This window comes from Diplotaxodon limnothrissa, linkage group LG7, assembly GCF_057381915.1.
Source record: "Diplotaxodon limnothrissa isolate DT_005_m linkage group LG7, D_limnothrissa_male_GT1.1, whole genome shotgun sequence".
Classification (NCBI taxonomy): Eukaryota; Metazoa; Chordata; class Actinopteri; order Cichliformes; family Cichlidae; genus Diplotaxodon; species Diplotaxodon limnothrissa.
The window spans coordinates 41,719,197-41,743,539 of NC_140602.1; the positions used below are offsets into that span (position 1 = coordinate 41,719,197).

Below are 24,343 nucleotides of genomic sequence, written 5' to 3' on the forward strand. Positions count from 1 at the left end.
AAATCTGCCATCTCTTATTGTATGTCCGGACAGAAGAATGGAGGAGGAGGCGTTAGTGGAGATAAGACAAAAGAAAGGAAAATAATAATTTAAAAAAAAATCAAGGTGCCAAGACAACAAAAGAGCTCTGGTGGGAAAGTAAGCGAAAGAGAAGGGAATAGAGGAGTACTCAAGTTGCAGCTCGGATGCTTTCATCTGTCACATCTTAGATGTTTCAAATCTATTCAAATTGACTGGAGTGCGCTGATTGGCAGCCACTTCACTGGTCCCCAAGATAAATAGAGATGCATTAACAAGAATTAGCCAAAATGCAGAAAGTGTGTGGATAATTAAGTACACCCCAGTGTCAGTTGCTTGTAACCGTTTTATCAGCAATAACTTGAAGTAATTGTTTTCTGTTTGACTTTATTAGTCTCTCATATCATTCTGGAGGGATTCTGGTCTTTTGTTTTTGTGTTTTTGTGTTTTTTACAATGTTGTATCAGGTCATTGTGGTTTGTGGTTTTATTTATGCAAAGCTCTATAAAAGTCCCACCACAGCTTAGGTCTAGACATTGAAAGAGCCATTAAAACATATTGATTCTTTTCTTTTTCAGTCGTTCTGTTGGAGGTTTACTGCTGTTCTTGGGATTATTGTCCTGTTGTGTGACACAATTTAGGTCAAAGCTTTAGCTGTCATACAGATAGTTTCACTTTTGACTATTGAATACTATGATGCATAGAAACGCTCAAGGTCCCCCGCTCCTGTGGCAGGCTAAATCATCACCCCTCCACCAATATATCTGATAGAGTATGGAGTGTTTCTGCTGATATATTATGTTTGGTTTTTACCCAATGTGGTTCTGTGCATCATGATTAAACATCTGACTCTCATCCGTTCCAGAAGTCTTATAGTTGGGAATTTGCTTGGGGTGAATATGCTTGGATGTCCATTACTTTTTTGTTTTGTTTTCAACATTTGAATAATCTTTCTCACTTTAAAATGATGGACTCCAAATTGCTTGGAAATTCCCTCATAACATTTCCCAGATTTATAGGCACTGACAACTGCTTCTTTAGGATCGTTGCTGAGGTGTTTTTCCTGCTTGGCATTGTAATAAAACACACCTGATTGCTCCAGACCAGCAAACTGCTTTTGTAAACACTTCCTAATGATCAGTTAATCAAGTGCATTTGATTAAAGCAGCACCTGACTGTTACTTAACCTCTTAATTCATATGGAAGCAATAAGGGTGTACATAATATTTCACACACGGGCATAATTTTCTCAAATAAATAATGACACGGTGTAATATGTTGTATTATTGTATATCTCAGGTTTATTTGGCTAATTTTAAGACCTGTTATGGACCAGATGTTTTGTTTATTATGTCCTTATACATAAATTTTAGTATATATGTATATATTATATTTTGACTATAGTTGCTGATGAAACTGTTCAGCTACATCAAAATCAATATGCAGCTCACTGATACAGACTATCATAACATGTTGTGATTATGATAGTCTTACTCAGTTCCATTACTGCAAAATATAGAGGACTGCAACAAGTATGTAATAAATAATTAGAGGTATATCGTAATGACTCCATCATATTTCAACATTTTTAAAGCACAATGGTGAATGGTTGAGAAAGTGGATCAGTTTTTTGCTAATATTAGACTTTCACTGATCAGTGTTTACCAAAACATATACATGCTCATGGAGGAACAAAAAAATAACTTGTGCAAAACAATTGTCCAGGTAGGATTGTATATCAAAGTGCAATATCTAAAGCAGAAAACCCAAAGAGCCTCCAACCTTCATAGCAGCTTTAGGATACTTAATATCTGTGAAGTATCTGGAGTAAACTCTGTTGACCCGATGTACCCTGTATTCAGATGTATTCTGTTTCCCTTCCAGGACTGGCTGAGTAAGTTTGGGTACCTCCCGCCACCTGATCCCGTGACTGGCCAGCTTCAGACCAAGGAGGCCCTGACCAACGCTATCAAAGCCATGCAGAAATTTGGAGGGCTAAGAGAGACTGGAGTGTTGGGTATGATGCTGTGTTTGTTTGAAGCGGCTGTGTGAAATCTGTCACATTTGCTGGATGGAGGCAGCATGCACTGAATAACTAATGACATCCTGTAATGCAATCCAATCAAGAAAACCACAGAATTTTTCATATAGTTGAATCAGCACCTCTCTGATGCAATCAAACTCCTTTCTCTCTCCCTTCTCTCTCTTTCTCTCTCTATTTGTTTTTAGACCAAGCCACCCTGGGCCTAATGAAAACACCCAGATGTTCTCTCCCAGATGTGTCTGAAGCTGAGGGCACAATGGGGCGCAGGAAACGAAGCCTGACTCCTCAGAATAAATGGAATAAGAGACATTTGTCCTGGAGGTAAGGGTCATCAAAATTATTATTATTATAGCGATACAAGGTACTATGCACACATTCATACATAGATGGGTGACCAAGTGTTTAGTATTAGGCTACATTAGGGAAAAAACATTTTCTTCCATCTGTGCATCTTTTGATAGATTACAGGACGCTTCTTGTGATCTAAAGGCTTCTACACTTTAGATTAAATTTAGTTGAAGGCACATTCATTTTGTAAAACATTCTTATTAGAGACCTTGAACCAACATCAAACAAGCCTGTCCTCTCAGAAGATGCACACATATTCCTCAGAATTTGTCATGAGATGTTTCAATTAAAGTGTTTTCTCAGTATTGCACCAAGATACCACAAGTTAATATAAAAATTGTATATACAGACACTAAACTCCACTAAGAGAACATTAAATGGTCTAACCGTGTAGTGCTGCTCTAATTAAATGAGTTTTCCATTGAAAATCTGTCTTATATCTGTCTAACTGTAGTTAGACTTAGTTATGTGGATTTAAATGTGATCAAGAGTCACTGCAAATTAATTAATTAGTTAAAACCACAGAAATTTCAGAACCAAATTGTAGGAAATCCAAACTTACCACGTTATTTGTACTCAGTTGGAACCACTTTTGCCTTCAGAATTGGCCAAATTCTTCATGGTATAGATTAAACAAGGTGCTGGAAATATTCCTAAGGATTTTAGTCCATACTGGCATGATCCATGATGGACATCTCTTGTTCCACCACATCTAAGAGGTGCTCTATTAGATCGTATTCAAAAGGCCTCCAGCGTCACCAGATCTCAAACTCATTGTCATGTTCAAGAAACTGGTATGAGATGATCTGGGCTGTGTGACAGGAAGTAGAGTGGGCGATCTACCAAACATAATGTTGGTGGGTTTTATCCCTGGCTCCTTCAGCCTGCATGTTGAAGTGTCCTTGGCCAAGATAGTGAGTTTCCACCGCTGCATACATCTGAGTGTGAGTGTTTAATTAGGTTAGGTCAGTGGTTCCCAAACTTTTTTTGCTGGGCCCCCCTTTGTTTTACATGAAAAATGTTCGCACCCCCCACCCCCCACTCACTAACACATCCGCCAACCACACACACCCATATTCTGCTCCATTGCGGTTTATTTCACACCTCAAACATTTAGTAAACAATTATGCAAATACAAGTAATCTGCAATAACTTACAGGTAGAAAGAAAATAAACTACTAACTCTTTTACGCTACATCCACACCTACACGGGTATTTTTGAAAACGCAGCTGTTTCGTCCACACGTAAACAGCGTTTGGAATCACCGAAAACTGCGATTTTTTTTTTTTAAACTCATTTTTTGCATTTACGTGTGGACGAGGAATACAGAGTTCGTCAGGCAACGTCAAAGGTATGTGCCTTTTTTCACGTCACGCTGTGCGCCATGTTTTTGTTTACATGAGATGAATTGCAGAATGGCAGATAGAGACAAAATACTGTTACTGTTAATCTGGCTGTGTTCAGGTTTTACACGCAGTTACTGTCCCTCCATTTACAAAGGCAGAGGCATCACGGTGTGATTATTTTACGTGTAGTTGTTTGTTTGTTTTCCTGTGTAATAATATTCAACATTGCTATCAATACATTTTTTTTAAAAATGCCTCTCTGTACAAAATGGGTTTAAAAACATAAACAACTGTGGGATACTGTTTGTCCGTGATTTGAAGAGCCAAGGGAAAACCAATTCTGCAGTGGAGACCTACCTCGGCACTTGTGCAGGTGAAACCAAAGGGAAGATATGCTTCACCATATTTTCTAGTCTTTGGCTAGAATGAAATTGGTTTGGAAACCTATTCAGCTATGCTTCATCTCCTGCTTTGCATTTCTGTGGGCGCCCTGTGCTAGCAGTGTCCAAGCGTTTTGTTTTTTTCCTTTTCATACGGTGCCATGGCTCTGCGGCGGGCCCCACACTTTGGGAAGGTCTGGGTTAGGTTAAGTTTAAATACAATGAGTTGCTGCAGTGTGATTTGTTAATTATGTGATAAAGTGGCTGGTCAGTGTATAATTGCTGTTCTTTTTTTTCAAAATAACAAGGAAACCAAAGTATATTTAGAAATGGAAATGTTAGTAGCCAAAAGTGTATGCTTCAAACTACTCTGAACACTTGATTTCCTAAGTTATGTGCTTACCTCATCATGGTCATCGCTTTAGGCATACCAAACCTTTGCACTCCGACTACTCTAGAAATAAGCTCAATAAGTCTCCCTTTAACTGTTGCTAAATTCAGGCGTTCCCTGTGTTGTCATGAATTATGAGGTTTTATAAAGTATTGTATTTAGGTAAACAGGAAACTGAAAATTGTTTGAAGATGCCATCCAACAAGAGTGGATAATGCCCTAGGTGTGCTTTAAAAAAAAATTCTGTAGTTTAAATTGTGATGCTTTTTTGTGTTGAGTCCAAAAGGTATTGAAGTGGTTTCTAATAATGTTTTGAAACATAATGAACCTGATCAATGTAGCCTTTAGATTTTTTTTTAATGTTGTAAATAAGAGCAAATCTTAAGTCAAAAACCCTATGAGTGACTTTCACTGAATTACTAGCTGCAGTGGAACCTTACTTGGATGGCTATAGATGGGAGAAGTGATGAGCTATGCTGGTTTCAGTCAACAGAAATACTTCAAATGCTTTGAGGATAACAGTAACCATTGACCTGCTGTCATGGTCCTGTGTCTTTGACTCAGTGTTGAGTTTGGACTTTCAATGTCTGTTACTTAACATTTTCAGTTAGACTCTTATTTTGTTAATTAGTTTTAGTTATGTGGGTTATGTTCACAGTTTGTATTTCGTTTCTTGTTTTATTTGTTTCCCCCAAATCTTTCTTTCTGTGTTAGGTGTTTCTTTGTCTTATTACATCCTCTTTTATTTTGGTAACCGTGTGTTGTGTACACCAAATGTTTCTGTTTTGCTTCTCCCGTCTTGTTTTTTGGGATTAGTTTCAGCTGTGTATCATTACCGTGGTGTGACCCATGTGATTCCATTTGGAGCCTGATTTTGCCTTTGTTCTTTGTTATGTTGTATTGTTGTCTGGATGTGTGTGTTCTGTTGGTAGGTTTTTGCTATCTTTAGCCTCAGTAAAGGGTTGCTTTTTGTTCACTTTAAGTTAATCTTCAAGTCTGCATTGTGGGTCCCAAATCAATGCAATACAATTCATAACACCTCCCATCAGAGTCTTGCTAGGGTTCTTGCAAGCCACCCAATAAATAAACAATAACCCTAGAATCAGAATCAGAATCAGAATACTTTATTGATCCCTGGGGGAAATTATTTTTTGTTACAGTGCTCCATTTTAAACCAACATTAAGACAAGACAGACAATACGCTAACTAAGAATAGTACAATATATACATATATATACATACATACATACATAAGTCACTTATAAATAAATATTTGGAAAAGAAACATGTGTAGTTGTAGCAGCAAACAGTGTGTTAAGTGGATGCGTTGTACAGGGAGATGGCCACAGGCAGGAATGATTTCCTGTGTCGTTCAGTGGTGCTTTTCGGTAATCTCAGTCTCTCACTGAACGAGCTCCTGTGACTGACCAGCATGTCATGGAGTGGGTGGGAGGTGTTATCCAACATTGTCTTTATCTTGGACAGCATCCGCCTCTCCGACACCACCTTGAGGGAGTCCAGCTCCATCCCCACAACATTGCTGGCCTTACGGATCAGTTTATTAAGTCTGTTGGCATCTGCGACCCTCAGCCTGCTCCCCCAGCATGCAACAGCATAGAGGATCGCACTGGCCACCACAGACTCATAGAAAATCCTCAGCATTTTCTGGCAGATGTTGAAGGACCTCAGTCGCCTCAAAAAATAGAGACGACTCTGGCCCTTCCTGTAAAGTGCTGTGGTGTTTTTAGCCCAGTCCAGTTTATTGTCAATGTGTACTCCAAGGTATTTATAGTCCTCCACAATGTCAACACTGACCCCCTGGATTGAAACAGGGGTCAAGTGTTTCCTGGTCTTCCTGAAGTCCACGATCAGTTCCTTGGTCTTTGCCACGTTGAGCTGCAGATGATTCTGCTCACACCACGTGACAAAGGAGTCGACCACAGCCCGGTACTCTGTCTCATCATCCCTGCTGATGCATCCAACCACCGCAGAGTCATCAGAAAACTTCTGAAGATGGCAGGTCTCTGTGCAGTGGCTGAAGTCTGTGGTGTAGAGGGTGAAGAGGAAGGGGGAGAGGACAGTCCCCTGTGGTGCCCCTGTGTTGCTAATCACCTTGTCAGACACACACTGTGGGAGACGTACATATTGTGGTCTTCCTGTCAGGTAATCAACAATCCAGGACACCAGAGAAGCATCCACCTGCATCGCTGCTAACTTATCACCCAGGAGGGTCGGCCTGATGGTGTTGAAAGCACTGGAAAAGTCAAAAAACATGACCCTCACAGTGCTCGCCGGCTGGTCCAGATGGGTGTAGACACGATTGAGCAGGTAGATGATGGCGTCCTCTGTTCCGAGACGAGGCTGATAAGCGAACTGAAGGGGATCCAGATGTGGTCTTACTATGGGTCGCAGCTGGTCCAGGATGAGCCTTTCCAGGGTCTTCATGATGTGGGAGGTCAGTGCCACGGGCCTATAATCCTGGGGGCCACTGGGACGAGGCGTCTTTGGTACAGGGACGAGGCATGATGTCTTCCACATCACCGGGACCCTCTGCAGACTCAGACTCAGCATAAACAGTTTATGAAAGACTCCACACAGCTGGGGGGCACAGGCCTTGAGGACAAGGGGACTCACTCCGTCTGGTCCAGCAGACTTGCCTGAGTGAAGTCTCCTCATTTGCATCTCAACCTGGTATTGAGTGAAGGTGATGGGTGGGGGAGGGGTGTCAGGAATCTCACAGGAGGCAACATGTGAAGAGAGAGGCTGGCACAGTGGTGTGGCTCTGGATTCCAGGCTGACTGCAGGTGAGGTTGTGGGGGTAGGAGCAGACACTGTAGAACTGGTAAAGAAAGCAAAGAGGAGAGTATTTCTTTAGGCTGCCTTTGAATAAAGTTGGTCTGGTCATCCGTGACCATGTGAGGAACCAGAGAATACTGTTAGACCGTGTAGGAGGAAGCAGTGAAACATATGGTTGGTCTGTGATTTACCCACACTATCAGCGTTCATTCAACATTGAGCTGCCATAATCTCTTGTGTGGGAAAGTGTGTGTGCATAATATGAAATACACACATGAAATTTGAAACACGGAAAGCCAGCACACAAGCATAGACAAAATACAAAATATGCACATACTCACAGGTGTATGTGCATGTCTCTCTCCTGGTGGGCTTTAACTGTCTTTTTCTTCTTTTTGCCTCTTCTTTGCACCTCTGTCAATCAAACATCAGCTCACTCTACTCAGAAATAAGAGCCTCGACTTCAGCCCATAAAACACCTTTGTATTCACAGCAGTCAGTGCAGATCCAGAGAGATTTTAAGGTGCAGATTTTTAGTAATTTATCATAACAAAGTATTGAAATTCTGCATAAATTGCCCTCTATTGGGTGTTTTCGGTTGAAGCTGTAATGCTTGCACAGAAATATCCTGTCTGCTTGGTTTAGAAAATTGTTGGGGTTTTTTTATCACATTATTTGTTGTACCTCTGCTTTATTAGATTTCATGAGTGCATAACAGAATGTGTGGCTATCAGCTAATGGGTTGGATGTAATGTGACAGTCATATAAAATGTTTATTTGCCAAGAAGAACAGAAGAAATAAGAAAGAATAATATTTATATATCTGAAATTTACATGTTGCAGCATGCAGTGTTAATTTGAATTATTTCATCATGCAGTGAGAATGTCACTGTGTATGGGCGAAATCTTTATTGATGTTACATTAATCTGAGCAGAGCAAACAACAAAATGCTAACCACACAGATGACTAAAAATAAAGAGGATAAATATACACATTGCTCACAAGAAGTCAAAATAACCTAGAAGAAGAACATCGTGTTTTTGGCAAAGTGGTTCTTCTTACATATTCCATTTCAATAAAGCAAGAAGAAAGTAAAGGTGAAGATATCTGAAGGGAAAATATAAATAAATAAAAAACCTGATCATTAAATAAAACATACAGCTTTGGAGTCTAAGGGACTTCAAACAATGAGTTGAAACAAAACAGTACAATTATAAAATAAAAGTGATAATATTACATAATATTTTATAAAATTCCTTTGGCTTACCTCAGTAACTCAAAATGTTATGGTCCATTGTACAGCTACCTCAGGAGAAAGCTTAAATTAGCCTGTACCCACACCAGTCACGGCTATACCCCCCTCACCACTGACCCGCTGGCCTGTGCTCGCACTGCACTTAGTAATCAGCAGGATCAATTTGTCCCCGCAGCTCAGCTCCTCTCTCATACTCGCATTTTGGGGTTTATTTTATGAAGCACTGGTCCATCTCACATATTTGGCATTAACAATAGCCAGTACTGTGGTGTATGGATGAAGTGGTGTCACTTCACGGCAAGAAGGTCCTAGATTTGAATCCAGTCTGCAGCCTTTCTTTGTGGAGTTTGGAATATGGGAGGAAGTGGGGACACAGGGGAGAATATGCAAAGGCATGCAGGGGATTAAGTTTACTGTAATTGTGTGTATGGCTGTTTCTACCTGTGACAATCTATAACCTTGGCAAAGTGTACCATGACAGCTGGGATGGGCTCCAGTCGCCCCCTCAATTATATAAGTAGAATAAAATGGATGGATGGTCTTGATAAAGAGATTTTTACCCAGGCAGTTGTAGATTAGGGTTCAGTAGTGGTCAGGAAACAGTTCACTTAACACCAGGAGACAGCACCCAGCGATCACAGTACTCAAACGAACCCTCTTGACGGGTCCAAAGCTGTCACACACTGAACAGATAGGCTGGGGTGTGTACCTCCTTAAGCCACAAATAACTTTGTTGCTGATGACTGGTCGTAATTGGGCATTCCGTGATCTAGTTACCTAGGTAACCTTCTAATTTATTTACAACCAGGTTATATGTTAGTCAACAGTATCCTTCCCAGGATATGGGATCCTTATTCTTTAGTCACTCAATGCTGATTCTGTTTTTTTTTTTTCTCTCTCTCTCTTTTTTAAAGAGTCTCTAGTCGCCACATTGCTGTGAATTTTTTTCCTGCGTGGATATAGCTTTTTTTGTTTAATTAAATTAAAAGTGATTCACAATATAGTAAAGTTTGCCATATTTAATGCACAGTTACCGTACTTGCATTAAGACTGTAATGGTTCAGTTTTGTCTTTGTCATACAATATGCAAAAGCAAGAAATAACTGCTTGTAATAGCAACAGAACATCAATAAATAAATATTATTATTATTATTGTTATTATTGATATTGCTGATATACAAACAGTAAAAATCACCATACAGAAAGAAATGGTTTTGATAAATGGTTATAGCTTTTAAGTTCCACGACTGAGATATGTCCAGGAGTTTCATGTTCTGCAAAATCATAAGCTTGGTTAACAATGATTGTGCAGTATCTGTTTCTACTGAAGACTATATTAATATTAATCACATCCTTTCAAGTTTTAACGAAGGAATCACGGTTAATGCTTAAACAGAACTTTGGTTTTTCTACTGGTGTTCATAGACATACACGTTCATTATATGCAGCATTTCATTTGTGACTCTTTCGGGGTCCCTCATCAAGCTAAGGTCTTCACCGTTATATATGGACTCTTTAATTAAAACGTCACATTAAGTTACAGTGAGAAGCAGAGACTCGCCCACTCGCTCCTGATTTAGCTCACCTCAGCACATTGACGGCATCTGATTGACTGGCACTTCACAGTCTCCCCTGCTTGTTCACACACATCATTCACATCATTATGTTCTGGAAATGTGCTAGGAGTAGGTGATGAGAGGTGGGTGTCAGATACTTCATGCAAAGGAATAAAGATAAGGGGCTAGGCTATTTATTTTAGCCTCTTAGAATTAAAGAATGCATTTTTCCACAATAGAAATGAGTAAGTGATTTTGGCTATGTGTTTTTTTTTCCTTTGAGAGCCTCTTTGCTAAGCGTGAGCCCTTAATCCCAATTTAACTCCTGCTTACCTCTTTCCTTTTTCTGTTGCACACACGGCGACACACCACGCTTCACTCAACCCAAGTATGTTATAGACATCAACGGCCTAGTTGTGTAACAGCTCACTGTTAGCTCATTACCTCATATTGTTAGCCCATTATCACAGCAGACAGCCAGGCAGTCATTAGCAGTCCCACTGATAACTCAAACAGATAGGTGTAGCGAGCTGAGCAGAGCTAAGAAAAAAACAAAAAACTAAATGGGGAGGATGATGAGAATAACAAAGAAGAGAAGAGGCAAACATGAAGAGCAAGATTGCATTTTTTCCCCCTCTACATTCATTAAATCATGGAGCTAGATTTTATTGGATTGCAAAGTCACCAACTCCCATCCATCTCTTTAGACTTGCACTATCATCTTTCTAATCAAGTAAATGAACAGAGTACAAGAACGAGCGGCGTAGGAGCCCAAACACAGCCTTAATGACCACAAAAATGAATGTAGGTCCACAATGGCATCATTCTCTTTACGTATTGCGATGTATCATCATTATATTTATGTCCTCTTGGGGTACAGCCATACTAATTTGTTTTAGTTTTAAAATGTGTAACTTTTTATACATTTACGCCTAGCATCCAAATAAAGACTTTTAGAAACAGTGCTGATCTAGTGAAAATGCTGACACCCACATTCACTTTTCCTTAATGGGTCTCATAGCTAAAATACACTAATTATTCTCACATACTTTTACTGATTTTCCTCTTCCTTCGGGGTGATCAGTTTCCCATTCCTAGCCTTCCTCTGCCAGTAGATAATCTCACCCTATTTGCTTTGCTATGACTCCTAACCTACGTTTTCCATGATGCCAAATCAAGCAAACCAACATCTGGTCAACCAGTCATCTGCTTTCTTGCACCAGCATACCCAGTGCATGTGAATGATCTTGTGATCTTTTCAGAGACAGAGATTATTCCTGACATTGTGCTAAAACACTAGTCTGGACAGAGCTTGTTTGATTCTTAGAGCTGTGTTTTTAAAAGATAGATACAAGATAAAGATGTGGTTGGATTTCAGCTTCGAAATATTAAAGAAAAGGACAGGATTTGCTTTCACTAACATTACAAGCATTGAAAAGCTCCATATTTTTAGGACACCATGCTGTTGAATTCCTCCTCATCTAAATATAACTACCTCGGACACCCTTCACAACTCAGCCAGCAGTAAATCTTTATTTCTTTTAATCAATGGAACCAGAAGAAGAAAAAAAAAGAAATCTGCACATATAATGCTACTGTTCATCGGCAGTACTCATCATGAGAATGGAAAAAAAACAAAAGAGATTCCAAACAGTGGTGGCACTGGAGGAAAGTGACAAAGATGCGAGAAATATGTGCAAACTTAATTCCATTCTACATATTAAGACCCCAGTAGCACAGGTTTGGAGTAGGTCAGTAGGTCACCAACTAATAACCAGTGGTTGCTAGGGAAAAATGTTTATTTCCTGACTGGTTGTCAGTGGTTACTGGAGATTGCTGGCAGTCACTGTGAAATCGATTGCAGACTCGCAGACCTAGAGACTGGTCACTGACCTCCTAGAAGCGGTTGGTTGCTAGAAACTATATATAAACTAAACTATAAAAACTAAGATAAGATAAGATAAGATAGTTTTTATAGTTTAGTTTATATATATATATATATATATATATATATATATATATATATATATATATATATATATATATAACTATGTATAAATTATCAGAAAATTATTAAAACATGACATGCAATCTGTTAGGTGGGAGTTTAAGGCTCTTTAAACTTCTTAAGCAATTTTAAGCATCCTTAAAGATCTCTGAACTCATCGCATGATGATCCAAGACCGTTCTCTCTTCCCACACAGATCACCCATACCACAATTCACGGATAGTCTGTATGAGACGAGAAGACATATAAATTAAATCTCAATTTAAAACAAAGTTTTTTGGGAGGGGGGTTTGTACATGGTGTTTGCACAAACACAGGTTTACTCTGCTGGACGGAATGAATGCCATCAGTAATAAACTGTCTTCTCAGCCCAGGCAGAATGCACCTTGCATTGGTCTTATATATACATATATGAGAAATGCCTATACTGTAGAGCAAACGTGCCTCCCAGAACAAATGAATCAATAAAATTCTATTTCTATTGCACCTGTCATACGGGTTAGCACAGTTCAAAGGGCTTCACTGATGAATGGTCACAGGACACAAGACGCACAAACCAAAGAATGAAATAAAAAATAAATTGAAAAGATAAACATGGAAATGACAAAGAATAAAAGAAACTGAAAGAAATCACAACACTGAAAGCTATAACCTGCCATAATTCTGGCACTGCGAAGTTCTCTGAAATTGTTTCCCTCTCCTGGCATTTGAGGCCACTAACCTGTGAAATTGCTTGGTAGATCCTTAAGAATAACTATAACACCGTTATCCTATTAGGGACTGAGATTTCACATCAGCATCGTAGAGTCGGTGACTGCAACAAACAGGAAAGAAAGAGAATGAGAAAAGAGGGAGATGCAGACTGAAAGGGGGAGAGACCGATATATTTGGAAGAGGGTAGACTCACGCAGAGCCTTTTAATTTAGTGACTTTCATCTTCAGCCTAAATGACATGGTGTGTGTGTGTGTGTGTGTGTGTGTGTGTGTGTGTGTGTGTGTGTGTGTGTGTGTGTGTAAGAGATATATATCTAAGAATTTTTTGGTTTAATACACAGTCTGAGTCTGTCTGTGGAATATTTTCCCGTTTTTGTGAGTCTGTGTCTCAGTGTTTGAGCCACATTATACATGTGTGCATCTAAAATGCATATGAATCACCATCTGCTATATGAGCTTTCAATTTGCAGGGTAATCAGCTTATGTCTACGGAGGGTAGTGGAGCACAGGAGGTGAATATTAGGTGTGTGTGCCTGTGTGTTTGCGTGCACATGTACTTTTTAGCATCACTTTTGATGTCAGCTCATGTCTCTGTGGAGCAGCAAAACCACAGGAGGTAAAAGCCTGCTGAGAGGCTGAAGGCGGGGGACAGCAAAAGAGCGTTAGAGGTTTCTTCATGTTTTTCTCTCCCTCACTCTGCATTTTGCCATCGCGCTCCACTTTCCTCCCTGCCTGTCCTCAACTGAATCATCACTCTGTGTTTTTGCCTGCAAAGGTCTTTAAGAAATATGCGGAAATTAAAAGTCAAACAGGTGAAATGTAATAAGAGTGTGTGTGTAGGTGTGTGTGTGTGTGTGTGTGCCCGCGCGCGCGCCTGCCTGTATCAGTTTGGGTTAACACACACAGCATGGACACAGATACACACCTCCCTGCACAAAGTCTAGTTTGCTCTTACTTATTTGTCAAATGGAGGTCCAAATTATGCCATGAAATTAACCTAGTCATGAAAATTAACTCAACTTAATCAGCCTTCTGTCCATCCAACAAATTTCAAAGCCTTAATCAGGTATTCCTAATTCGTTGCAATAAGCACAATGTGCTCCTTCTGGTCCCAATTCCTTTATCTTCTTCCACCACCTTAGAGACTTAAAAGTCCACAGTCCAGTAATCCGGAAACTTCCAATAACCTGTGGCTTATGTTGAATTATCAAAAAGGAGGAGGTGTGATCAAAAGGTTCAGGAAATCAGCCTCTAAAAATCAAAAACCTAACCTGATTTTCCATCCATTTTTGGTTTTTTAATATCTCTTTTTTTTTTTTTTCGTCCACCCTTGTAAATGGCCTGTATGTGTATAGCGCTTTTACTAGTCCCTAAGGACCCCAAAGCGCTTCACACATCCAGTCATCCACGCACTGGCAATTGCAAGCTGCATTGTAGCCACAGCCACCCTAGGGCGCACTGACAGAGGCAAGGCTGCCGGACACTGGCGCCACCGGGCCCTCTGACCACCAGGCAACAGGTGAAGTGTCTTGCCCAAGGACACAACGACCGAGACTGTCCAAGCCGGGGCTCGAATCGGCAATCTTCCGATTACAAGGCAAACTCCCAACTCTTGAGCCACGATTGCCCTGATCGTCACCATGGCTGCTATTTTACAATCTTTTCCTGTGTTTCAACACTTTGATCCAGGGACAGGAGAGTAATCAGGACAGTCAGTCAGATTTTTGATGGGCCGGTTCACGTTCTCCTCTCTCTTGGGCCAGTTTGGTGGGGAAAAATTATTTTGACAATTACTTTATTTTCTTCACAATTTCAATTCTTCTAGCAGTGCAACCCCTGCATCACAGTCGATCAGATGGGTTCTACCAATGAATCAGAGATATTAAGAGGAAAACATTGTTTTAAGGTCCCAGTATGATCTGTGTAATATTGCATAACAACTTTTAATGGCATGTTTTTGGAGCATCAGTGCTGCTGATATGCCCGCACAATGCTTCTGATCCCGATAAAAAGAGGCCATGAGTAAAGGGACAGTCTTTACAGAATTAAGTCATTTCATAAGTCAGCCTAATTTTAGCCTATTAAGACAAATTACCTATATTGTGCAGCACAAATAAACTGTGAACTATTATGATAGAAACTGTTAAAAAAAATTAAATACATTTCTCTACCATGAGAAAATGACATGGGCCAGTCTTTGGCCATGAATCTCCCAGGTTACCAAGTTAAAAAGAGGCAGTACCTGGCCCCTGCTTTTGTCCACCTTATTTTTAATTTACTGCTAGTGGACAAAGTCCAAAAAAAGAAATTTAAGTTACTGTATGTGCTGATGTCCGTAAAAAAAAACTTTAAAAAAAACTCCTGCATTTTCAATGTGCTTTGTGCAGGCACGCAATGGCAGGATGGAAAGCAGTTGTAGTTGTTTCTGCTGAATGTTCTCCCTCAGACGCCTCAGGTTGCTACGTGAGAACGCGTTGACAGTCTCTCCCTGTGGCCAGCAATTCACAGTGCGCAACCGATGAGCACCTTCCTAGTCTCCACATTTGACACACTGCCTTCTGGCTTGGAAACTATGGACTCTTCAATAGAAAATTGCTGCAAACTGCTCGATTTTAGCCACAGACCAGCTGTCATCACTGAAGATGGTCCTCCACGTGAAATCTTAGCCAGTTGATACAGAAGTTGCTGTTAATGCACATACTTGTAGTGAAATTGCGGGGCGTGCAATGTGGGTGGTCAGAGCGGCGCTTGCAGAGGATACTGCATGTCTGGATGTACAAAAGTATTTTTGTAAAATAGAGATTTTCCACTTAATTTTGAAGAGCTGTCAAGCTGTCAATAGGTGGCAATATAACCTAACTGGAATTTGCCAATCAGACACAATAACAAACAATACATGGAACTAAAGAGTTGTTACATACGTACTGTCTGTGAAGGTTCTCAGTCATCCAGGTCATCGTAGTCAAAGGAGCTTGCAAAGAAAAGCGTCTGGACTTCTTTAAGTTGCTTGAAGACGTTTCACCTCTCATCCGAGAAGCTTCTTCAGTTCTAAGGTCAAATGGTGGAGAGTCCCAGATATAAACCTAGTGGGAGTGACCCCCCACAGAGGGACAAAAGGACCCCCTGATGATCCTCTAATCGCCTGAGCCAAGGTGGGAAACTGGGCGTGGGTCCCAATCAGCCAGAGTTTCGGGTGTGTTCATTGTGAAACCTGGCCCCACCTTGTCATGCGAATTCCTGAGATCAGATGGCCCAGGATGTGAGTGGGCGTTAAGGCGTCTGGGAAGGGATCTCAAAACTGGATTATAGATGGCAGAGAGTTGGTGTCGTAAACCCCCGCCTCTGTTCAAAGATGGTCGCTCACAGTGGACATAGATGGCTTCTTTCACTCCTCTTTCAAACCATCTGTCCTCTCTGTCCAAAATGTGAACATACGTACTCTAATCTAACGTTGTACAAAGAAAAACAACAAATGGCGCAGCACAAACTACATCTGGAAGATGGCAGCTAGTACAGCTGATAAGAAAGCCAGAGTTGGATATGGAAGTATTTTGCATTTGAGGTGGGGGTAACTAGGGTGTGAAAATTGATTTGCAAAAGGCAATGTATAAATGATGTTACTGCGTTTCTTGGACTAACTGAGAAAAATATTCCAATTTAGTGAAGCACTTAGAAGACCACCATCCAGATGTGTTTAAAGAATTCAAGTTGACTAAGTATCCGTTCTCAGAAACAACATTCAAAATATTTTCCTTCTCACGTTATCCTCCAATGTTTGCTACAGCTGGCACTGCCGTTGTGAAATCAACATTTTAACCATTGGATAAAATGTTTCCAGTCATAATCATTAAAATTTCACTCTGTCTTTTCAACTAAATATAATGTTAACAACTATAGTAATTGTCTTGCCATCATGTCAATGAGTTTTTAATAAAGGAGTTTATGTTTGAGTACATGGGATGATCATTTTGTTTTGGTATTGAATTGGATATGAAGAACCATGTAAGTCTACTGTGTACTGTGACCAGCTACTAAATGTCTGGCAGCATGACATCTGTAGTATGAACATGCCAGGGAAGATTACCTTATTTAAATTTGGTTCATTGATTATCATCATTATTCTCTGAATGCTTTGAGGAACTAGCCAGTTCCTCAAAGGGAAATAATTTAAAAATGGGTTTAATTTTGCAGGGTGTGGGGCCAGTTGTGGAGCTTGCGTCTGCTCTGTGCAGAACTCGCATTTCACCATCAGTTCTCAGTTAATGTAAATGTCATTTTTGCAAGATTACAAAGACATTAACATGAACCATTTTTTTTCTTAAATATTTCCATTTATCAGTGACGACTTCATTATTTTGTGCTAAGTTGGTGTAACTGCCAGCTAAAGAAAAGAAACATCCTCAAACCTCTAATTTTCTACTCCTCAGTTCACACCCATGTATCGCCGGCATTAAGAGGATAGTATCTAATCTGCTTCCTCCCTTTCGCTCTCTTTCATGCACGCTCCCTCTCTCGTGCACCTCCGTGCTGCCTTACAAGCCTGCAACAGAAGCAGCTTTTAAAAAGCTTTTGTAGTGAGGAACATTTTTTGGTGGATGAGGAAAGGAGACATCTCTGTCAGAGATGGAAATGTGTCTATGTGATCACTGATCCCTCTGAGTGTAGTAGCCCCGAGAAACGCTGAAACATAAGGAACTCGTCATTCTCATAGAGAATAGGCTGCTTGACTCTGACTAAAGTTAGAACTGTGGAAGATGAAGCCACAGGGAGTTGTCAGAAATATTTCTGTAATAGGAGAGTTGCTGTGTTTTTGCTTGTTATGCTCCCTTTTGCTCACTCTCCCTTATAGTTTGTGTCTGTTTTTTCTTATGATGATGATCATCTATCCACTCCCTCCCTTCATCCTGTTCACTATCGTATCTTTTGTTTGAAGCTTGGACAGTGTGTACTTCTGAAATAAAATAGTTTGTCACTTTGTGAAATTACTAAAAACAAAATGTAGAATTGTATTTTTAAGTTGTTTAATGCTTAACAAAGTTTAGTCCACAAGCACACGTTTTACTTTTGGAGACAAGAGCAGTGTCTTTGTCCGACTCCCATTGCACATTGGCAAACACGCTGCTAGTCAGCATTGCTCACCTGAATTACAACTTTATTTGTAGAGGGTATGTATTAACGTTCAAACTTCTGTGATAAGCTGTCAGGTTTGGCAGGAATTCACACAGCAGCCTCAGTGCTCAGACAAGAGGACAAACAGTATGTGTCTTTCTAATTCACAGGGCTCAGAGCACCGCAGGCCTTTTATTTGGTGTAGCAATTACAGAATTTAAAAGCAAGGCTGAATGAGACTGAGATATACTTAAAATGGACAGCAGACAAAGCTGTTGAAATCACTAAATATGAGAAAATGCCATATGCCAGAAGCCCATTATCACTAGAAAAGTGTGGCTACGAAGGACTTGCCAGAACAAACTGCCCCAGGAGCTCCCAGAATGTAGAGAAAAGAAAAACAAGAAAAAATGAATGAACTTTTAAAAATGATCATAATGAACCACTGTTCTTCATCCGTTCTTGAATAGCAAAACAAAGGGGAAACGATTCAGTCGGAGGAATGAGTCATCATCGATCAGCAAGTCCTTAATCATAAAGAATTCAAGTATGAACTGAAACAAATGTCAAACAGAAGGTTTGCTTGACAGGAGATTTGGCTTTTAAGGTGACAAATTCAACAAAAGAAGAGATGGGAATGACAATAGAGGGGTTTTTTTCTTTCTTGGAATTGTTTGTAGTGACAGAAGCTCCATCTCTGAATTTATTTGTGACCTAAATGTTTACAGTGATTGTCACATTGTGAGTTTGGCAGGCCGATAACTGGATCAGCTTGTCTAAGCTGTTCATACATACCAAGGATTTTGTTGTGGAGCTAGATTTTTGCAGCATAAAGGGCAGACGAGGCCAAGAGGGGCAAGTAACACACTGAGATTCTGGAAAAGAACAGTTGTAATCCTGTAGATTTAAGCCTTTATGTGTCTTGCAGCAGTCCAGATAACTGGCACTAACAGCAAGGCTGGTCTGGACGGACATTTTCTTGAGCAACCACTTTGTCAGAAATAAATTAAAAGAAAAACTAGAGTATAAGTATATAGCTTAAACAAACTGACTAATGCTTTGATTTTAATTAAAATCTTTTTTTTCCCCTCATAATGCCAGTAAAGTAGGTTCCCTCGCTGTGCACCCTGTCACCTGCCTATCTCTTGCCTATGTGGACATTTCGTGTTGATCAAATCTATAGTATGTGATGTAGAAGCAATTTTAATTTCATGTCTCATAGGACCAGTTGAGCCTATTTTCTTAAATCTGTGGTGGAGATTTTTTTTATAAGTGGATTAAAACATCATCCAAACAGAAAAACAGTGTGGTGTCCCTTGAGTAAAGGAGAATTAATTTGTAAGCCAGTTTATCCAGGATTTAATGAAAAGCCACAGCTCCGCTGAAGTTCAGCTCACTCTAAAGGTGTTCACCTTCAACTTCCCCGGCATGGTTTATATTTACCCACATTTGCCTTTTTATGGGTTCTGTTTCCTCTTTCATGTAAATTGCAGCACAAATGAATGCAATGCAGGTGGTCTGACAGATGGACATTTTTGCTTTGGCGCAGGTACGTGTAAAAGTTGTGTTACCCAGAGCTTGTCTCACACGACGATGTGTGCCTATCTGCATTTTCAAATCGTCTTCTTTAACATGTCATTTCTGCCTCAAGGAAATTCCCAGCATGGAAAACTGGGACTTTATTATATAAAACTATTCAAGAGGTCTATCTAAAATAATACAGTTAGGTGTTTAAATATTTTTTCTAATTTTACTTTTTTTCCCCCCAATTTTAAATGAAACAACTCAGATGCAGTTGAAGTGCAGACTTTTAGCTTTAATTCAGTGGTTTGAACAAAAAGATTGCATAAAAATGTGAGGAACTAAGGCATTTTTTTCCTTTTTAAACAATCCCTTAAATTTCAGGGGCTCAAAAGTAATTCGACAAATTAAATAACTGAAAATAAAATGTTCTTTTTTAATACACAGACTGAGAGATGCGATTTAAACAGTTCTTTATTTCTCCACACCGGGTGCCCTATAAACACTGTGGTTCAAAGTCCACAGGGTCTGGGAAACACAAAGGCTTCACATTCGCTCCGCTCCTTGTCAACACCAACTCCACACCAGTAGGGATGGGTATCGTTTAGGTTTTATCCAATACCGGTGCCAAACCGGTACTTTTGAAACGGTGCCGGTGCTTAAACGGTGCTCAAACCTGTGCTTAAAGAATGGAGAACAGACAATTGGTCCAAAAACCTCTCATGTTTAGCTGTTTTTTGTAAAAAGATAACAATGTTAGCCTTTTCTGCAGCTATAGGGCAGATATGGTATCACTCTTGGCTGGAAGCAGTGCTTAAACAATGGGAAAAAAATAAATAAATAAATTAACACAAACTTTGTCCTAAACCTCTCATGTTTAGCTGTTTTCCACTTTTTCTTTGGTCATTTTAGCCTTTTTGGCCAGGGTGAAGGGAGTATCTGCCATCAAACAAGAGGACAGCCGCATGTAGCTATGATGATGTTTGCTAGTTCACCTTACATGCATTAATGTAATAACGTGGTTAGCCTACTCAACGTGAATTACACACGAACAATATTAAGCTACTCACGCAGAGAAGAGCGGCTTTAAGCACTTGTTGCAGGCTGCTGAGTTTGCATATTTTGCTGTGAAGTACAGCCAGACTTTTGACCGCTTTGCCTTGGGCATTTTTAATCTGTAGCTCTGCTCTACAAGAACGTACGTACCTGGCCCCGCCTACTATCCTCGGAAATCTAAAATGATTGGCAAGAATCTAAAGTGTATCACAGCTCAGGAAAAAAAAGCACCGAAATAAAGCACCAAAATGTGCGCTGCTTTTTGGTCTGGTTACTACCGTTTATGTCAGAACCGGTGCCATCATGATACCGGTACCCATCCCTACACACCAGGCAGTTCCTCTCACGCTCAGGGGTCCAGGGGTCACGGTACGAGATAGACCCGGGAAACCTATTCACAGAGACGAGGGTTACTCCAAAGCAAGCACAAGAAACGACTGCATTCTGCAGAACCGGGCAATACTAACTAGAGTGCCTCAATATTCCAGCGACGTACAGCTCAGTGCCCCTGCCTTAAGAAGAGATGGCAAACAAATGTGGAATCACAGGTGATCAGCTGCAGGTGTGTGGGCCACAGGCGGGAGCTCAATCTGAGCTCCGCCAGGACAGAGAGACAGGAGAGAGGAATCGAGGCGAGCAAGAGAGGGGATGGAAAAAACAGACCAAAAACATTTGTGGCCACACTGGGCTGGCTGGGCAGGCACAGGGACCATGACAGAAAACCCTTTGCTGACAATGACAGCCTGAAGTCTTGAACTCATGGACATCACCAGATGCTGGGTTTCCTCCTTTTTAATGCTCTGCCAGGCCTTTACTTCAGCGGCTTTCAGTTGCTGTTGTTTGTGGGCCTTCGTGTCCAAAGTTTAGTCTTCAAGTGAAATGCATGCTCAATTGAGTTAAGATCAGGTGACTGACTACTGCTTCTGTCCTGTGTCACATCATCAATAAACGCTGTCAATGAAATCAATAACATGTTTATGCCCAAGCCATTGTCTGCCTCCACTGTATTTTATAGACGATGTGGTATGCTTTGGATCATGAGCTGTTCTATGGCCTGTTTCGAATTTTTGCCAACAGAAAACCTCTTCTCTGAAAAAAAAAAACAACAAAAACAAACACACACAAAAAAGCACATGGACTCTGAAGGGATGATGATTTGGAGTTTTACAGCCACAGGACCTCTTGACTTTGTATACAGAGTAGCTCATGGTCGTGCAAAGTATTAAAGAGTTAAATGTAAGGCAATCTGCCTGACAGCTAAAATTTAGCTTCAACTGGGTTCCAGGGACAGCAGCAAATCTACAACAGAAAGTCCACTTATCCAATTCAGGGTCGCGGGGGGGCTAGAGCCTATCCCAGCTGTCTTAGGGCAAGAGGCAGGGTACAGCCTGGACAGGTCAACAAGTCTGTTGCAGGGTTAACACATAGAGATAGACAACCATTCGCACTCACATTCATAACTATAGGCAATTTAGAATCGCCGATTAACCTAACCCCACTAATTGCATGTCTTTGGATTATGGGAGGAAGTTGGGGTACTCAAAGAGAAGCCACGCAAACTCTACACAGAAAGACCCTGGCCTGATAGTGGAATTGAACTCAGGACCTTCTTGCTGTACTAACCACTGCACCACCGTGCTGATTGAAATGTTGTGGCGGGACCTTAAGAGAGCTGTGCATAAGCTGTGGGCGTCGAGGATGGTAACAGGAATGTGCCATAATTTCTCCACAATGATGTAAGAGAAAATACATGCAGCAGTAACACACACACAAATAAAAATAAATAAATAAATAATGTATTGGCATGTTATTCCTTTACTTATCCATGATACTAGCCTGAAGCTAGTTGTAATGGGAGGATAAGGTGGCATTCACTCTTCTTATACTCTGTCAGTATCACACGCTGATTAAATTTCCTAGAGCAGCCTGCAATGGCAAAATGGCTTCTTGTATTTAGACAAAGTGCGCTTGTAGGGACAAAGAGGGTAAGTGCATCATGTAGAAGCAGAGATGAAGGAGGGGGCGAAGGCTGATGGATGGAAAGAAAAGAGATCGTAGAGACAATGAGAGAATGAAGAGGAAAGGGGAAATGGGTGGAGAGGAGGTGGGCAAACTTAGTTTGACATTTGAGTGGTTTTCTGTTCATTTCTGTGCTGTTTCTACTGTAGCTATCAGAAAGGAATGACTTCAGAGATGTTATACTGATTGGTAAATGAAGAATAGAGAAATGTAAGAACAGGGTAAGGCTTGTAGGGTGTTCCCAACAGCTGATGCCAATGTCGCGAATGCACATTGTATTCTCCAGATATTGGGACGTAATAAGTGGCAGCAGCATCTAACCATGATATATATATTTATTTATTTTTTAAGTTTAAAACACACACACACGCACTCCAGTGAAATCACAGAATCAGGATTTTTTTGTGCAGGTGGCAGACATTATTTAGTCGATCTTCATGCTCTTAGGCAGTCCAGAGCTCCCTACATCTTGTGCTTCTTTTTCCTTTTTCGAATTTTCCTCGTGTGCTTAATCACCTACTCACCAGTCCTTTATTCATTTTACTTCTGAGGATACCATCTCAAACAAGATTGTTAGTTTTAATTCAAAAGGGGCCTATTATGCTAGTTTCTAGTTTTGTATTTTTATGCTGAACTCCATTAGAGTAGCTTTTTATGAGTCACAGCTCAATGCAGCATTTCAGTGGAGCCAGTGAAACAACCTCACTTTTCCCTTAAAGGCAGCTTTGTTTTGATTGGTAGCCCCTCATAAACTGAAGGTTTGAACAGCTGGTGGGCAGGTTACTGTGTGTAAAGCTAGAAATGTGTGTGAGATTACCTAATTAGGGCTCTCCCATCTATATGTCATGAACACCCAAGAGTAATAAAAGGTTGACCTTTTAGCTCACAGGCATGACTTGTACCAATGAGGATCCACCCTTGTATCAGTATATACATAGCTGTGGCTAGGTCTAGTCTTTTCCTTCTCACAGTTACCCTGTCCATTATCAACTTTTTTTGTCAGCATCCCATCCATTTTCTTCATTAGTCACCTCAACTCCTTTTTCACACAGTTCTTCTCCCTCTCCTTCATTATATTTGATATACTTCTTTTCTCCACTTTCTCTCTCTCTCTCTCTCTCTCTCTCAGAGTGCGGACTTTCCCTAAGGATTCTGCCTTATTGGGCAGGGACACTGTTCGAGCCCTCATGTACTACGCCTTGAAGGTCTGGAGCGACATTGCACCACTTAACTTTCACGAGGTGGCTGGAAGTAATGCAGACATTCAGATCGACTTCACCAAGGCTGACCACAATGATGGATACCCCTTTGATGGGCCGGGGGGCACAGTGGCACATGCATTTTTCCCTGGAGAGAGGTTTACGGCTGGAGATACGCACTTTGATGATGACGAAGCCTGGACCTTCAGATCTCCAGGTAAGTGAAGTTGCAGTATGCTATTTTAAATTGCGGCATCTGCTATATTTATAAACTATTTGGTGCCAGCAACACAAAATAAGACACTTTAATTTCCTTTTTTAATGTTCAAAATTAGTTTAATGTTTGAATTTAAAAAGGGGCTTTTCAGGCAAACAATTCATTACTTATAGATCATTTTTTTTAAAAATCTATCTATTCAGTTTGCATTGCCTGCCTGTTAAATACTTTATTGATTTTTAAAATCGTACTCTTGCTCATTACTTTAAATTGCCAAAGTACTGTACGTCAAGGGCCCCTTCAGTGCCTGGGTGTCTACTTTCATTGGTTATTCGATCTCTGCTGGTTATTACAAGATCTTGAC

The 24,343-nt window shown here is 40.4% G+C and overlaps 1 protein-coding gene across 1 annotated transcript in view; it reads left to right on the forward strand.

Annotated features, from left to right (window-relative positions):
* The window catches only part of LOC146628802 (matrix metalloproteinase-17-like), a 99,298-nt gene that overhangs the window by 44,010 nt on the left and 30,945 nt on the right, over positions 1 to 24,343 (forward strand). The window contains exons 2-4 of the mRNA XM_085358091.1: positions 1,903 to 2,035; positions 2,248 to 2,383; positions 23,693 to 23,979. Coding sequence (XP_085214217.1) covers positions 1,903 to 2,035; positions 2,248 to 2,383; positions 23,693 to 23,979 — 556 coding nt within the window. The remainder of the gene's footprint in view (positions 1 to 1,902; positions 2,036 to 2,247; positions 2,384 to 23,692; positions 23,980 to 24,343) is intronic.